The 18,945-nt window shown below is 37.9% G+C and overlaps 1 protein-coding gene across 1 annotated transcript in view; it reads right to left on the bottom strand.

Moving 5' to 3' along the window:
• Window positions 1-1,014: 1,014 nt before the first annotated feature.
• SKAP2 (src kinase associated phosphoprotein 2) overlaps window positions 1,015-18,945 on the bottom strand; it is a 210,658-nt gene continuing 192,727 nt past the window's right edge. Inside the window, exons 11-13 of the mRNA XM_006896106.1 lie at window positions 15,884-15,996; window positions 1,706-1,807; window positions 1,015-1,296 (exon numbers count right to left, since the gene is read on the bottom strand). Coding sequence (XP_006896168.1) covers window positions 1,715-1,807; window positions 15,884-15,996 — 206 coding nt within the window. The 3' untranslated portion in view covers window positions 1,015-1,296; window positions 1,706-1,714. The remainder of the gene's footprint in view (window positions 1,297-1,705; window positions 1,808-15,883; window positions 15,997-18,945) is intronic.

The following is an 18,945-nucleotide window of genomic DNA, read 5'->3' on the forward strand; positions in this document are numbered from 1 at the left end:
CTGGTGGGTTCAACCACCTTTTGGAAACACCTTTTTGCCTTTACCACCTTTTGCCTTTTGTGTGGCAACACAACTCCATACCCTCAATGGATTGAGAAATTGTGGTACTTTCACATGATGGAATACTCTGTAGCACTATGGAGCAAAGATTTTGAAAAATACTACGTAACTTGAGAGAGACTGGAGAGCATTATGCTGAGTGAACTAACTCAGTCTCATAAGGACAAATACTGCATAAGACCATTATTGTAAAAACGGAAGGATAACTAGTAAAACGTGTATGGGAGTCCAAGGGGGGAAGGGTGGAAGCAGAGGAGTGAGGATAATTTTTTTTCTTGCTGTTTTTTCTTTAAAAAATTTTGCATTGATTTATATGGTAATATATTGCAATTTTTAAAAAGGGAGAGAAGACATTAAATCTCAAGTTCTTCTGGTTCCTCATGGGACTTTAACAGCCTATTAACCATAAGGCACACTAAGAGAGTGCTTGGTTATGCCTTTTTACTTTGAGGATACAACATTTAGATTCTTTATGCCATTGTATGAATGCCGAAATTGTGATTCTTATGAATTTTTAATTCTATCAAACTGAAATAAAACTTTGATACAAAATGGTGACAAGCCCATCATATAACTAGGGCATTTATTTATTATTAGTAAAGTGCTTTGTATAAATAATATTTCTGCTTGGCACATGTGTTGAAGGTGACACCACGCTATACAGTTTTATTATTTTTCTCTTTTTTTGTAGCTGTATTTAACATGAAGTAAATATGTCCATCAGTAAAAAATCTTTCAAGAAAACATACTATCTTATGAAAAGTATTATTTACTAAACAAAAATCATCTACAAAACTTGAAAAAAGCCATAGTCTATCACAGCATCTATTAAAAAACCTAAAATTTCTATTAAGTTAAAGATAACATCCTAAAAAATAATTTCCAATAATGAAGAGAAATTAGAATTCATATCAGAAGTAATAGTAGTTATGGGACATAAACTTAAGATCATGCTGAATTCTTCAGACAAATCAGATGGGTAAATAAAACCTGTAATTATTTCTTTGTAAAATAAGCAACAGGTATATAACTTTTCTGTTTGCATCTAATTTACATTAATAACTTTCATTTTAATTTCACATCAGAGGAATATTGTAACAAATGACTGCATACAATAACAGCTGAAGATAGACGTCATTCAATACAACAAAGAAGGGTTATGAGCTGTCACTCATGTGTTTATGGTGTTTCTAAATCCCAAGCACTTGCCAAGAACAGCACAAGAATCATCCTCCTCTGCAGACAGAACAGCAAGATTGTGTTTTCACTTTTTTTCCCCTTCACTCTAAATGCTGATTTTTCTTCTGCTTAGGAAAAAAAAATAGTTTTTTGTTTTCTTAGCCAAAATTAGAGGAATGTTTATTTAATGTTTTATCAATACAATTACCCAGAAAAGTCATAAATACAGTATTTGACTTATGAGGGGATTTACAAAAACATTTGGCTGCTATCATAGGAACTTTCTTTAAAGAATCTGTTCATTGTCAAAGTAAATTTCATGAAATTATTTTTTAATTAGGACAGATAAAAGAAAAAAATAGGTTTTAGGGTACAATATTTGTGTTAATATAAAACTACAAGGCAAAGATTCAGAAGGCAGAGAACATATGAGCTATTATAGAATATTGGATTAAAATGTACTTACCCAAGATTCTCAAATATCATACATCTCCATTACGTAGGCTTTAGGCACCAAGCCAATGGCTCCCTTCATTTCTCCTACCCACCAGCCATATCTATTGTATTCCTAATTGAAAACAATATACAATATTAACCTTTAGACTGGTGTAAGTACAATGTCGTTTGTATGCAACTTCTTAGAAATGTTATTTCTTTTTATAACCTTACAAGAGCTTGAACTGAAAATTGAAACATTCTAATCTTTTTTTTTGTTTCTGGACATTTTGAAAATGCTGTTAGGCAGATTTAAATTAAGGAATAAAAAACAAAGCCTGTTTATTACCTGGTATAGAACACAGAAACAGTCACGATAAAAACCTAGAAAATGAAACCATTTAAGGAAGAGGCCGTCTGCGCCCCTCTCTCCATTCTTTGCACACAGTTTAGCAGACACCTTGTATGGGCAAGCCCCAACCAGAGGAAATGAAGGGACTGAAGATCCTTAGGGCTGTGTTCTTCTTACCTTCAATGAGCTTATAATCTAAATAAGGTAAAAATGACTATTTTTCTCATAATATACTAGCCTATTTTTGTTAAGCCTATTAACATCTGAAATGTACAGGTGTGCCCTTTTTTAAAGTAACACAAATATGAATATATTTTAAATAGGGAAATTAAAGAGGAAATACCAATAGCACAAAAATTGCTCCACAAAATAACTCACAAAACGTCTCCTTGAAGAACGCTTCTTCTCTAAGATATTCATGTCCTTTTATAGATGATAAACTATTTAAGGTAAAAGATGAATAGAAGAAATGTAAAGGTAGTATTAGGTTTAAGCTTACAATGAAAGATCAAAGGAAACAAAACCATCACAAGTTACAAAGGCAAAACAAAAACAGTAATCTAACTGGTTTTAAGAGAAATCTTTGATGAGTCCCCTTTCGCTGACTGTGTGAGGGAAGCCTAGTGCTGCATTTCTTCCACGTCCCCATGACAGACGCACGCCGCAGGCCTGGTGAGTGCTCCAAAGCGGGGCCCCTGTGTCTGCCAGCTTGACTAATGCATTTTTATCTCAAACTTATTTATGTTCAGTGAGATACAAACAAAGCAAAATGAATTACAAGTTTCCAGAATATCATCTTCCAAAAGCAATACTCCTGTAAAAGCATTGTAGGACCCAAATTTAATTTTTCGTGTAAGATAAATTTTTTAAATCTGTCACCCAAAAGTAATTCAATAGGTTTTGATTTTCCAACATGTGAGTCATAGATAAATGTGCATATGCATATTGAGTTGTATCTGGGAAGGGGATGGTAACACCAGCAGAGACATGCCATTTATATTGATTAGCATGTTCTTGACCATCAGAGAGAAAAGTCATACAATTCTTCAGTACTAATATAGCAACATTAGCATATGTATTGCTATGTAGTCTATCAATGGGGAACTCAGAGGATCAAAATCTACAGGTGCTTTTTAACAGCTGGCACCATCAGAACTGGGCTTCCTGGAAGATGCAGGCAGAGACCAGGGAGAGGCTAATACTGCACTTACTCTAAGAGGGGCAGAGCTGAGAGCTCTGGTTTACGAGGTGGTGGTAGTATTCCGCGGAGTTGGAACTAAATCACAGCTGACCCTCCAGCAGATGTTCAGAGGCAGTAAATCCCATGGCAAGAAACTGCCCATCTTTCTCCTGAGGAGCAGCTTGTTGGATTGGAACCTCATGCCTTCGGGAAGCTGCAGTGCAGCTTCTTACCACTAGGCCACCAGACCTCCCTGGTTTATGAGTTATCCAAATGATAAGTTTAAAAGCACAATGACAGTGTGAATTTAGTGGATAGAACTATCTAAGCCACCATACTCTGATGCTCTGAATTCAGTGGTGATGACTAAAATATACACGTTGTTATGTGTCATCAAGTTGCCTATGACTCAGAGTGACCCTATGTAAACCCTGCTCTATTCTGTGCCAATCTCACTGTCTCTGACACACCTACCCCCACTACCCCAATCAATGGAAAATAGACATAGAATATATTTATCAGAAGAGAGAAAAACGATTTAGTGAAAGTTATGACTAATAACCCTTACATCCCCATAGGTACCTAATAAAACTGTCAATTTTTAAGGCAATTAATATAATTAGAGCCTTGTGCTTAACCAAACAAATGTACTTAACCTCCCAGAGGCCAAAGGCCTACATTGTAAGATTTCAAAAAGCAGAATTCACAGGACCAGTCTGAATGTGAAACTTTTTCTAATGCCAGTATAAAATGCCTTTGATTATTTGGAGGGAGTAAAGGAACTAGCGTCCCACATAGAAAACACAGGAAACACAGAGGACACGTTATGGCCCAATCTACTTCCAGAGAATTACTCTCAATTTGGATTTCAACTTTCAGCTTCAAATTACAAGCCAGAAAATCTCTGTAACTCTTAGCCATCTACTTCTATTTGGACTTGCACTGTGAATTAAAAGCATATGATGGCTTTCAAAAAGCTCTCTCACTTCCAAATTTAAGAAATTAATTTCCCACAAATCACTTAATCAAAGGGTCCACGATACACTTCACACTTGAGAGAACGTCTGCTGTGGTAGCCTGGGAAGATCCTTTAGATAGACAGTGCAGTAGTGAACAGCAGGGAGGAGCTTACTCAGCTCTAAACAAATCCTTTAAAAGTAACATCATATGTATTTAAAAATCTAAACGAAAATAATTTTTAAATGCTGCACACTCAATTAACTTAAAACAACTGGAAAAACATGTGAAATATACACCTCATAAAAGGACTGACATATAACAAATTTCAATCAGGAGAGGATGAAAAAGAAAAGCCAGAAATGTTTATTATTTCACCTCTGTAAAGAAACCATATAATACTCCCGTGTGAAATGAAGAGATAAGATAAAATACAGTGAGGTAAAAATCTAGTAGGCAAATTTATGGATTTATACGCCAGCCATCAGACTGTGTCGACAAGACGGCAAACACAGGAGCTTTTACTTTGATCATTACCATCCGCCCGATGAGCCTCCTGAGCAACATGAATCCCAATTAAACCATTTGCAGCCTATAAATTGGAATGAAAACGCTTCTTGGAGTACAGTATTCTTAACTGCAGCCTGAAGAGTCAGTCAGTACCAAGCGAGGTTCCTTCTGAAGATGACAATTTGCCTCTCTTTGTCTTTCCTTATCCCCAAACAAATGTGACCATGAGTGATATATTACTCACAGCAGAAAAGAATGTAATCAATGTTGTCTTGCAAGTCCACAGACTAATCCTAGTATGCTTCTATAAAGTCACAGGTGGGTTATTAAAGGAGGGGGGGGGGAAACCTTCAAACAAGAAGACCTCAAACTATATATTGTACATAAATAAAAATAAAGAGACGAAAGCATACCAGTCAGCCATCTAAATCTCTTAAAGGTTAAGAAGCATCATGTCATCTTTATGGACACGAAATCTCAGGTACAAGCAGGTCTGCCATCTGGTATCCTTCACTCTATTCGGCTTTTAACATCAACTGAAATGCTAACATAGGCAAGTGACTGTACTTCAGGAGGACTGATAAAATAATGAAGAGTCCTTTAATCTACAGGAAACCATTCTAGTCAATTTATAAGAAATATTGCATCCCTTTGTAGGACATGTAATTATTTTCTATTAATCATGTGCTATAAAGCTACATTATGTGGTTATTCTGTTATCACTAGAAAGAGGCCTGCAGTCAGCTTCTGACAATGTTAGGTAATTACTAACACAAAGCTGCTTTCTCCTCACGGAGTAATGCTATCAAGATTCAGAGGTTTAGTGATGCTTATTGTATAAAAATAGAACTCAAAAGAAATTCAATATCTGCAAAATGGATGGCTTCAAGGCAAAAACGTAATGTGGCAGTCGAAGCAAAAAAGCCAAACTTGGCCAGTAATCCGAGAAAATCATTGCAAAGCAGCACTGAGGGCTTGTAATGTAACGGCTGTGTTTTCAATTTTCACACCATTAAAACCGTTTTTACCTGTTTTATTTCACAAAGTGTTAATATTTACTAAGAAGCAAATGAAAGTGTTCCTTTCGTCGTAAGATTGTGCCAACGGGCAGGGAAATAAGAGCTAGTTTTGATAATGTGAAGAGAGACCTGTTCAACACAATAGTAAATATACATCCTTCATGTTTACACATGAACTGAATCTACTCTCTTGTGCTGGTGTATTATTTTACACCTAATTAAGGCCTAGCATTTACTTGAAATCCTCTTCAGCACCATGATTTCTCAAGTATGTTAATCCACTTTCTGAAAAACATATGGCAGAAGTCTGTGGCCTGAACGGAAATCTGAAATACTAACAAGAGTTTGTGATGTACCACTATGACTCTCATTTCTCAAGCATGTTAATCCACTTTCTGCAAAGCATATGGCAAAAGGCTGCGGCCTTAACAGAGACGTGAAATCCTAATAAGAGTTTGTGACGTACTACCCTTTCGGAAATTAGTTACCACTGTTTGAAAGCAACAGGTGTTAGAAAGGTTAAAAGACTATGTGGCCTCTCGCCAAACACACCTGTGCTTTAAAATACATTAATCCTTTGGGTAATTTTACCTCACAAAATGTAAACTACACTGAGTTAGGAATCAGTGGCCTTTACCATTGTGCCTGTATTATTTTCAATTCTCCATACTAATCTTAAGCATTTTTTCCCACTTTCTAAATTGTGATTTTAGTGCAAGTTTAAAATTGTAAGCATTTTTTAAAGCATTTTGTTTGTTTTTTGAAAAAAAAAAATTGTAAGCATTTTAATGGTTATGAAAACTAGGTAATTATGTAAAATGCATAAATATTTTCCTCAAAGTTATTGCTTCAATCTCTTCTTTGTTATTTTTCCAATAAGAAACTTTAGAAGTCTTTTTCTTTCTCACAAGCCATTGTTTTGTAAGATTCTCTTAAAGTGCTCAACAGGAAGTTGTCAGCCCTATTGTTTCAGTATTATCATCTACCCATTTATGGCTTGAATCTCAGCTTCCCAATCTGCTAAACGTGATTGACACTGACAATCTCTAAGGTCCTCCATAACTTCTGAATACCACCATTCAGGGTCCTTAGTGAAAACACTAAGGGTCCTCATGGCTTATGGAAATCAACCTTATTACTTTATAATTTGCTGTGCAGGTGCGACTTGGATTTATTCTAATTTGGTGAATCACTGGTTTTTTTAAAAAATCCTTATACTGTTACACAGTGCACTCTACTGTTAAAGCAAGAGAGACAGAGTAAGAGATCTGGTAATAAGCATTTAACTCTTGAAATCAATTTTTGTTTATATCCCAGAGTCAAATACATTTAATTCCAATTTCAATGCAGTCACCATTTACAATACTGTGCAGTAAAAACTAATATTCAGACTGATGATTTGTAGATACCGTTAAAAAAAAAAACATAACAAAAAACCCAAGTCACACTCACTACTAGGGATATCGCTACTGGGTATTTAACCCACTAATATGCAGTTCTGTTCATCGGCTCTTACTTCGATTGTCGAGACTCTACTTCAAGCCTTCATTACCTCATTCTGGATTACTGCATCATTAACTCGCCCTCCCTATTCTTCTCAGAAGCTGTTTCTGTTAATTGACCCTGCTGCTCAAGAACATATAATAGCTCCCACTGCATTAAGTACAAACTCCTCTCCTTGGCTTGTTTTCATCCTAATAGCAAAACCCTTCTTCCCCTGCTCCAATCCTCGGAATACAATCTTCCATATCACCCTCACATCACTTATTACCACTGTGCTCCCTCCCCAACGAATGTCTCCTCTCTCTCAACCAAACCCTAGTCAGACACTGTGGACCTTTCCTGGAGGAGGCAGACTCGTCGTCTTCTCGTGGGACAGCTGGTGGTTCTGAATTGTGGACCTTTCTGTTAGCAGCCCTAACCTCCTTCTTGCAAGAAGCTAAGGCCAAATTTTAACTATGGAAACTCACTGTCTTTAAAAGTCTCCACAGAGTAGTCCTTTCCCCTCTAGACTTTTATTTCTTTCCCCCCAACAATGCTGATCCTAAATTTCTTTAGCTATAAAGTGAAGGGCTGGTATAAGAGTTTCCTGACTCCATGATTCTACATTCTAAGTTCTTTTGAGGGAGCTCTGATGGCTTAGTGGTAAGGAAATGGGCCACCAACGCAAAGATACATGGTTTGAATCCACTATCTGTGGGAGAAAGATCAACAGTCTCCTTCTGTGTGATTTACTGCCTCTGAAAACCCACTGGAGAGTCAGCTTTTTAATGGTTCCAACTCAACAGCATACAACAGACAAGAAGTTCTTTTGAGAAGTTCAATCTTATTTCCTATTTTTAACTGTTTTGACAAATATGTAACAAACACTGCTTTACTCTTAGGCTCTGACTAGGAATACTAAGATATTTAGGAGGTGGTATCTCTTTCTAGGAGTTGAGGGAGAGAAATAAGTAAGCAGATTGTCACAAACTTGTTATGGTGGGTGGGAGAGAAGCAACCAGCTCTACAGGGCAGGGGTGGGGTGTGTGGAAGAGCAAATAATTGAGAGTGTGGTTGGTGAAAAAGGCAGGAAGTGCAAGAAGATGAGATCAGAAAAGCAGCTTGGGATTATTTTGGCTGGTTTGGTGTCCCGCTTCCATCAATCACTAAGGTGAAGGAAGAGATTCCGACTGGCTGGTTGTATGCTTGCTTCAGGCTCCCCTCCCACTGATAGGACTATTCAGTCTCTTCTATTGCACAATGATTCTTCTGGATTTTATGCCAACGACATAAAAGGTAAGCATTTAAGTATGTGCTGAATAAATAAATGCCTACTATATTTTAATATCACGTTTTAGTTGTTTTAAATGAAGTTTTCCCTAATTAGAAGCCCTCGTGGTGCAGTGGTTAAGTACTAAGTTGTTAACCGAGAGTTCAGGAGTTTGAACCCATCACACTCTAGGGACTGGTTTCATAAAGAAACCCTTGGACACCCTGTGGGGCAGGTCTCCAGGCTTTGATTGCTATGAGCTGGGATCAACCTGATGACAATGGGTTCTCCCATTTCTTACTGTGGGATGAAGCAACCTCCCTCCCTCCTCAACTCCTCTAACACGGACCCTCAGAACCTACACTGTGCTACACTATTATTGTCTATTCCACAGTCTGGTGTTCTCTACAACTGAGCGGTAATATCCATGAAGAAAAGAAATCAAGTTTGTGGCTTCAGAATCCTGCTCAGAATAGTGATTTTTTTTTTTCATAAGAAGTGTTTGTTCATCAAATATTTGCAGACTGGTTGAAAATTAGACACTTTTGGCTGTCTATAGAACATTCAATTGTGTCTAATATACTGTCAATAAGATGGCTTATTGTTGTTTAGAAGTGGGATGTGACACTTAACAACTAATCTTTGATGCAGAAAGAAGCTAAAGTCCTACAAGTGGCCAAATTAAGGACAAAATAGAGTGAGGAAGGCTTAGGGCTAGTGATTGCTGGCTACAATTTAACAGGCACCTAATAATGACAACAAGCTGAGTAACCTTAGGCAAATTGCGTAGGAATATTATTGATCATTATTGAAACCATCTAATTGCCTGTCCTGTGAAAGGATATGAAATGCCTATTTCGGCCACTGTCCATATGGAAGAGCTTTCTCATTCCAACCTTCTCTCTTCTCACTAACGAAAGAGTACGTCAGAATGTCCAAGGCAATCTGACTATTATGAACAGTTAGTTCTCTCCCTCTGTCTTCCAGAGGAAATCTGTTTTCCCAAAGAGAACACACTTTTGAAGAATATCACATTTTCACCTTGAATTTTACTGATCTGTCAAATTTTTGTTGGCTGGTGTTTGGTTTTTGGTTGTGGGGTGGTGGTGGTGGTGGTGGTGGTTTTTAATAACCAAACAATTCAAGAATGAGCATGTATAGCTTGTTTGTCATTTATTTAGAAATTCACTCTAAATTGTTTAATCAGTAGTCTATCTAACTCTATGACCTCGTTCTATCCCTAGAAGGTCTAGCTCCTCACAGGATGGGAGCAGGAGAGGGAGCGTCTCAAAGAGAAAGGACGCTGTAGATGCACTGACGGAGTTCCTGAGCTTTTGGGGAGGGAAGATAGTAAGAGATCTAGGGTTGTTGAAATTTAAGACTTAAAAATACGCCTATCACTCTAGTGCTCTTCTTTACGGCTGATTTGTTTTGCTTCTGACACATGTTTGATCAGCCCACACTACGCATTAGCCCCTGTAGCCCCTCTCCTTCCTGCCTCAGTTGCCTGAGACTCTGCCTTCCGGTTTCCCCTGAGCTTCTCAGGACACTCTAAAGGCAGACCCCACCACCTAACCTCCCGTAACACCTTCCGCATTCACTGTTCACAGTCTTCTGGTATGTTCTTCCTTCCCCTTTATGCAAACCAGGGAAGTACCGGAGAATTCTGGGCACTGATAGATACCAGTGTCCTGGGAGGACTAGAAAGGTAACCAAGAAGAATGTGAACATCTGATGTGGGGCTGTGTCTGTGAACTACAAGGGGAAATGTGGAACTCAGGCTGGCCTGGCCAACATCCCCTGTTCCCTAGTCCACAGCACCCTCATGCTGACAGCATAGAAGCTAAATGACACCAAACCAAAACACATGCAAGTACAAAACCTCCCTATTACCACAAGCCTATAAAATAGAATAACATTTTTGGGAACTAGCTTAGTTTAATAAAAAAATGACGTTAATTATAGAACAGAGTTCAAGACTTTTGTTCATAGGGTCGCTATGAGTCATATGATGACACTTTAGTGAGACTAGTATTGTTATATTTTGGAGGAACATTCTTCTACTTTGTACATCATTCCTTGTCAATTTGCTGTATGAGGTAATGTGGGTTTACTGTGATGCCGAACCTTGTGCCATTGGGCTATCAAATACCATAATGGTTTACCAATGTGGACAATGTTGGGTGGAGCTCCCAGTTGTAGGACAGGTTTGGAAGCAGAAGTGGCATCCACTTCCTAAAAGCCACATGCCTTTGGAAACTCTATGAACTCAGAGAAACTATGACAGTTATAGAAAGGCATTAGGACTTTTGTTCACCGAGTCGCTATGAGTTGTGCTCAACTCAACAGCAACCAACAATAGCAGCAGCTCAGTTTAGCATGAACAACTTGTGTCCTATACTGAGATGTTGGAGTTAGTCCTCAGCAGTTGTCATGCTATTTGTGGAAGGCACACTGGGTCAGAGAGTCAAAAACAAGAAACTAAGCCGAAAATGTACCCCTGAATTTCTACCAGTAGAGTTTAGCAAGACTTTTACATCATTGCCTTTTTCTGGCAGGTTTGAAGCCAAAAAAGCCCTGTCACATGATCACAAAAAGAAGCAAATGGCCACAAGTAGTCACATTTCACCAATCACTAGAACAGTGGACTAGTGGGGGAGGCATTTTACATCAACAATGCTGTTGTTTGTGCCACTAAATCGGAACTGACACATAGCTGACCTTCCAATGGGTTTTCAGAGGCTGTAAGTCACCTAGACGGAGACTCCATCTTTGTCCCATGGAGCAGCTAGTGGTTTCGAAATCCCTACCCACTAGGCTATCAGAGCTCCCTATATCAACACACCTTTTAAAAGGTCCCTTTACTGTATTTTAGTGAACATCATCTTAACCTAAACTTCCTACTCAATATTATCATTTCACTGAATAAAAAAATGTTCTTTGATAATCTGCCAAGCTGAAGTCCCATGCACCCTTAGACTAGATAAGATCATCCAGGAACCTTGACTCTTGCCTTATTTTTCTGTTAATACCAGACAAAGCAGAATGCCTTCTTCCTGCTGAAGCATAGCCCTTCTGTCATTAAGTCTCTAAATTTAATGTTTTAAAAGTAAGGATAAGAATGGGGTTAGCAATTTACTGGCAAGTGCAGACTGCAAGATAAACCGATAGTGTAAGGACAGCAGAGAAGAACAAGATGCCACAGCCCAAGTCAAGAAGTGGGCAGGAGAGAGGCATATGCATAGTGCTACACAAGGGGGGTTCTGCTACTGAGATTACAAATGGCACACAGTCCTAGAAAAATGATATGAATAGTGATAGGATGCCCATGTTTTAGATTGGAAGGAAAGTGAAAAGTAAAACTAATAAAAAGCAGTTTTTAGTTTTTGTTTTAAAAAAAAAGTTCATGGGGAGCTCTGGTGGCCTAGTGGCAAGGAACTGCAATACAATCCCAGAGGCGCACGGTTCGAACCCACCTGATGCTCTGCCGGGGAAGGAGGGACAATCTCCTCCTGTACCAGTCAGACCTGATTTGACGGTACAGGCACACAAAAAAATAATTTAAAAAAAAAAATTCAAAGCTTTCCAAATAAATTATTCTGAAGCCAACCCTCGAGTTTGAGAGTTAATTCACTATCATGCAACTGTCATTAAAATCACAGTGCCACATAACATTTTTATCTGTAAATTTGTTCGAGTTTTTTAGGAAGGCAAAAAAGATTTCTAGATCTCTACTGAATGCCTTAAATTTAGCAAATGCTTTCGTTTAATGTATAAAAAAGAGCAGAAACCCAACACAGAAAAGCAAAACCAAACTGTAAGCAAAGTTTACTGGCTTCCTTCTTTGGCATGAAGTATTTAGATTTATTATTAGTTGGGTTCAAAGGTTAAAACTGAGAAAACAACGCTGGATACTTGGGAAGGAGGGGCTACCTCAGCTAGGTGGTCACATGACAGCCGCTAATTAGGAAATGCTAAGGGGAGGGTTGAGGGCAGGATATCTACCCACCCTCCTGTACGGCAAAGTTTGATTTTTTTTGCTTTAAGAAAAAAAATTTTAAAGAATAAAGCTCTCAAAAAAGGCTTTATAAATAAATAACCTCCAGGCTGATTAAGCACGGCTAACACCCCGGCACTATGGCTTTCTTAGAAAAAAAAAAAAAAATTTAAAAAAGAGACTTGGCTTTTAAAAGTCTCTATTTTAAATAAAATATTTCTATAGTGAATTTTAATCAAAATAGTCTATCCTCCAAACTCAGAAAATCTTCCTCTGCCATTACATTACAGAATTAAAATACTACTATGCTGCATTTCTTTATGGGTCTAAATATTTCTTTTAAGGAAAAATGCATCTTCCCTCACACACTTTTGTGCTATATCTTTCATGGACTACTTTGAAACGAAAACTCACAACCTTCTATAAAGTAAAATCAAACAGTTCACTTTAACATTTGAAATTATTTCTCACTGACTTAAAGTTGAAATTCTTTCATTTCTTTACAAAGTACACATCTTTGTCTTTATAATTATGTTAAATGCCTTAAAATGGGCATTTCCTTATATATACAATTTTTACATCTAATGCAGAATGATGAACAAAATTTTTCACGATTAATGCTAATACTTTATTGACCTGAGATAGGTAAGTAATGATGACCCATCGCTTGATGTGAAGTTGAATTTATGACACCATTTTGATCGTGCATATTATCTGCAATTACCTGCACCACTCATCATGAGCCACTAGATGGTGTAAAAAAATAAATTAAAATGGTAACATTTCATTCCATCACCAGGAAATCTAAATATAACTCTAGGAAAGATGAAACATATTCGAGGTGCTGAGTAACTCTGGAAGTTCTTATACCAATTGTATTTTGAAAAACCTTGCTAGTATTTAATATCAGCTCCACCTTGACCTAGAAACAAATCCTTTCTAGAAATTTATAGTTCTTTTAGACTAAAAGCTTTGAGTTCTAGATTTATAATACCACGCATTTAAAATTATACTCATCAGTCATATACTAAATGTATTTATAATATTTCTTCATAGCTTGTGTGTGCCAAAGTTTTGATAAAACTGGAAGGCCAAGCCAATAAAAGATTATTAGAGTCTCCAGAGAGTCCCATCTGATTTTGCCCCAAGCCAGGCAGGTAAGTAGGAGTGTTTGCAAACATAAACCAACTCCAGAACAACCAAAAAAGCTGTAACCAAGATGCCCTTCAGTATCCAAAACGTGTCCAAATTCTGTCAAGCAGAAGCACATGTGGATTCTCGATTCTCAGAGGGAAAAGTAAACATAGCTCACAGTGATAACTTACTAGATGAGGTTACCAAAGCTGAGGCATGCCACTTATTTTTCCTCAGTTCTTTGTTCATTAGTATATAATTTTTTAGAAAGATAGTGTCAGTTTTTGTAAACTGTAGATAACCACCTCACAACTATTCGATTAAGCCCATTATTGAGCATGTAATTGTCCTGAGTGCAGGCCATAGCTTTTTGAGTTAACCACTTAATATAGAAATCAGACTGATTCATTTCAGTTGATGTCAAGAAACGTTCTTGGAAACATACCAGAATCTCCTCAGATTTCCTTAGCTCACATTTGCTTTCATCAGTTTAGCTGCTATTGTATGAAAAAAATGAAAAGGTTTATTAGCTTCTACTTGGAATTTCAGCATTTAGGGATACTCTGCTTTCCGTTATGAAATTGGCAAAGTCCATGTGGATTTGTTTTTAAAACTTTCTTTATGAATCAGACTTTCTTTGCCATGGAAAACTTTGTTGGCACATCACTCAACTGCCAACATGGTCTGTGAATCAGCAGTATTCCTGTAGGCAAATGTCATTTCTACCATGGACCACTGCTCAGAAAAGAATTCTCTGTTAACATGACATTGAATATGTAACCATAGATGAGTATCATACTTCTGGGATTTCAGGAAGTTAATTCCTATTCTCCTAAACCTCTTTGATGGAGACTGTAGTTTTATCAGTGATGTTTGATTATATACCCAAGGCTAGCAGTGGTGGGATAACTCTTGGAAAAGTTTATGAGTTTACCATCTAAACTTTCTAAGCACTGTCAGCCTTTCACAGGCTTGAGGTTTCCTGTCACATCATTTCATGAGGGACTTTCTAGAAATGTGAATTCTAGCTGGGGACTTTATTTTTTTCCTATAAGAGAGAAAAGTTGTTGGTATAGTGTTACCATTTGAGAATAAAGAATCGATATGTGTTTCTATCTTATTCTTTTTGAATCCTAGTACCTAGAATGGACCCCAATATGTTTTAGGTATTTTATGTTACAAATTAAACAACCTGAGAAGAGGGAAGGCAGATATATGCAGAATGAAGAAAATACAAGGAAATCATTGGTCTGGCAGTAAAAATGCTTGGCTCAACTATTCTGGCACTTTCTGGGTCCAGGTTCCCTTCTTTATAAAGCAGACTAAAGGCCCCTGTTGCTACGACCCTTAGCTCCTCCTTTCTAGGATTCTCTGTTTTATGATTTTATGTAACAGAAACTGTTAAAATTCAATGAGTGACTTCTTTTACAAAGTGTTTTCTGTAAAAGTCCAAAACATGTCTGTGATTAAGACACCACATTCAACTCTAACATTTATGAATTACATAACCCTTCCCTTCTTAGATTTAATTTTCAAAATCTCCATGTATCATTTACTTCTGCAGTAGTCTTTTAAAGTAGAGAGGGCACTTTTTAAAAAAAGTCTTCATGTTATATTAAGGGAAATCAGATATGAAAATGAAAAGGGAGCTCACATAGCTCATTATAGATTTTTAAAAGCCTTAAGTCTTATATCTAAGGACAAAAAGATTCTGGACAGTCCAGGATCTTAACAGGCAGACAGATTACTTTTAAAGTATATTTAAAGATGAGTACATACTTTACCACACTGTTTATAAATACAGTATGTTAAGTTTAAAGAAATTACCTAAACCTGTCTGAATAGAAAAGCAGTGCCTTTAAATTGTCGGAACACTTACTTTATTTACATAAAGATGAAAAACTTGTTCTATAAACACAGTGTTTCCAGTAGTGAATGGGAGACAAAATCAGAATAAGCACACAGAAGAATAAAAAGGAAGGGGAAAGAAAAACTTAATAAATAACCTAAAACCTTACAATGTTAACTTTCACGTAAGTATATTGTTTCTGGAAAAGGCAGTCGGTGGATGTGAGCCAAGGGTTGAAGTGATAGGTAAACACTGTTAAGTTGGATTCTGTTATCTGATTGTGTTTAAAATTTGCTTATATTTCACCTGACAAAATAATTAATTATTGTGAGCTCCCAATTGTTAAAAACTGCTTAGAAGAATTCCAATTGGCATTTCCCTCCAATGCTGGAAATTCAAATGCATAAGCCCCTAGCTTTGTATCTATCTCTTTATAGTTGTCATTTTGGAAGATCTTACCTTGCTAAGAATGTAAATCACGTCACCACGTTTAAATGACAGCTCATCAGAGAGAGCTCCTGTGCAGTCCCACAAGCCCTGGTAAAAATTAGCATAGTCCGTGCTTTTATCTCCTAGGAAGAAGGAGAAAATAGGAGTTCAGTGTTTTCACGGAATCACTCCTGGTTTTAAAATAAACCAATTAGAAACGGATTCCCACTTATATAACAAACCTAAACCTTTTATAACACGTTTTAAAGATGGTATACTGCACAAGAAGGAGCAATATTAAAAAGTGAGATGGACCTGTGAAATGAGTATCTCACAGAATTTGAGACACTTTATATCTTTCAATGTTCTTTCTAAAACACTTCAGAAACTTTAAAATGACCACTGCTGAAGCTGCATTTTTCAATTTCTTTTTTTGTCAGCTCCAGTTTAGGACATTAGGCTCTGAATAAACACGGAACATACACTGGAGTTATCAGCTCATCCTTCTAACAGCATAAGCACAATGGATGTGATGTGCTCAAACTGCCATACAGACCATTAACTGATTGATTATTTAGCGCTCTCCACTCTGTAATACCACAATAAACCGGGTAATAAATGTTTTGTCACTTATACAATGTGAGTCTCCTGAAACGCAGCACAGAGTTAAATACACTGGATGCTTTTGTTACCCTGAGAACTGTTTCCTGTTTTTAATTTCATGATAATTGAGTTTTGATGAGTTAATGCAAAAAGAATGCCAGTAATATCAACAAGATTTCCGTGCATTCACTAAACAGGCAGAACATAGATGTGCTGACAGCTTCCATCATTGGAATGTCATCTTTGAATTCTGAGGGGATAACTGTGGAGATACATGTCAGATCAGGGTTGGCATCTGAGTTTTGCTACACAGCTTACAAACAGGAGGCTCCTTGGCAATTCTAACACAGTCATTCATATGAGCATGGCACTCGGGTGTTTGCTCTATTACACCTCATTTGCAATTTACATAAGTATTGAGTTTATTAGGGATGTTTAAAGTTCTCTTGAATATCTAAAAAAAACCCCAAAAACATAAAAGGCTAAAAATGATCTGATCAATATGAAATGAATGTGATAGCAATGTACTAGGAATAGAAGGGTACTTTTAAATTGTTGTTGTTGTGTATCATCTGGGTTTTCAGAGGCACTTAATCACAGAGGCAGTTAATCACATGGGAGGAGACTGCGCATCCTTCTCCCACAGAGTAGCCAGTGGCCTCGAACCACACACCTTCGGGATTGCAGTGCAGTTTCTTGCCACTAGGCCACCAGAGCTCCCTATTTTCAACAGTACTTCCAAAAAGAAAAGGCACGGACTAGAATGCACAACTTTGGAGGAAACCCTTAATAACCTTTTTTTTCCTTTTTCTTTTTATAAGAATTAGAAAGGTAAAGGGAAGGGGATGAGGCAGGGGGTGCAGAGAGGAGCACCTTCTGAGTTGTCCACACCATCGTAGGAGCACACATCACAGAGATCAGCAGGGATGTCTGTAAGCCTGGAATCCAACCAAGAACTAAAAACACTCGTGGCCACCCTTCATTACATTTTCCCCACAGCGTGGGTTAAGCAAATCCTGTAAAAGGACACTAGAGGGCACTCCGACTGGCCAGATCACTGCAAACATTGTCAATTTTTCGGGAAATGACTTAATAATAAAGTGACTGATTTCTTTTAAAAGCCACTTATTTAGACAAATAGAGATTTTAGAAGTTGAAACATTCTCGTCAGACTAAATCAACTGCTAAATGGGTCAAATGTTGTGCCCCATGTAGTCTGTCAGTGTCAATTTAAAAGTCAAGGAATTAGAGCAAAGAGAGGCTGACATCATTTTGAATGCAAGGCCCTCCCCGACAGTAACTGGCCAGGAGGCCCAAGACTCTAAATAGCTGGTTTCCTCAGCCAAGGCTCCTACGTGTTCCTCACTCTTAGGCTTGGTCCATAAAGGTTGAGGAAACTCAACTTGCACTAAGAATGAGAGTAAAGGTTTTGGCTTAGCTATGGTGTCCCAAGGGTATCCCGCAATGTCCAGGCCACATTCTCCTTGGATTCTCTCACAATAGTTTTTCTCTGGGTAAATTTTTTAAAAGGGGAGGGGGTGAAGGAAAAGAAGTCCACGGTGATTTCTAACACATAATCTTTATCACTTTGGGGTCTTTCTCCCCCTTGATGCGCTTGGTGAAACTCCCATTAACACTAATGGGAGTTACAGAAGCACAAGAGGCGAAGGGAGACCCCCACCGTGTGCAAGATGCATCTCTCCCTAGATGTGCTTCATGAGCATTTCATTAAATCTCACTGCTCTAAAGAGACAACAGAGCTTGCGATTCGGCAATGTTGGGGAGGGAGGTGCATTTTCAACTATGCTCTCTATAATTTTTATGATGATGATGTTACCCAAAGACCAGCTTCATTCCCATGTCCCATATGTGAGCTCTGTTAAAGAACTATAAGTAGTCTGTGTTACACAGCTACACATAGATACAAGCTACTCTTCTATTCCAGCACGCAAAGCTAGTTATAAAGCAAGAGAACAAAATAGTAACCAGGGAGAAAACCAGGCAGCATATTTTGGCTGGGGAGCTATAGTGGTCTGCTGGGTAAAGAGGAGAGTCGCCAACCCGATGAAAGGGGGTCTGGATCCAACAGCTGCTCTGTGGGAGAAAGATGGGCAAACTGCTCCTGTGCCATTTCTAGCCTCTGAAAACTCACTGGAGGGTCAGACATGGGTCAGTTCAGCCTGGATGGCAATGAAGTGAGGTGAGATGTGTTTATTAGCCACAGTCGCCTGAGGAAAGCAGTATTTAAATTATTTTTGAATAAACAATTTTATTGTGATACAGATGAAGGTAACAGAGAAAATTCAGTTCCCCCTCAACAGTTTATTTACATTGTTTTGTTTGTTAGTTGTAGTGGTGGTGGTGCTGTTTGCCTTCAAGCTGGAAGTGACCCCTAACTGACCCTTCCTCCATAGAACACCACCCTTCCCATGTCCTCCTTGAGTTCCCCATTTCCACTCAGCTATCTTTCCTGTCCCTTCCTGCTTTGC

The sequence above is a fragment of the Elephantulus edwardii genome, unplaced genomic scaffold, assembly GCF_000299155.1.
Source record: "Elephantulus edwardii isolate Elephantulus edwardi_28Jun2011 unplaced genomic scaffold, EleEdw1.0 scaffold00182, whole genome shotgun sequence".
NCBI lineage: Eukaryota > Metazoa > Chordata > Mammalia > Macroscelidea > Macroscelididae > Elephantulus > Elephantulus edwardii.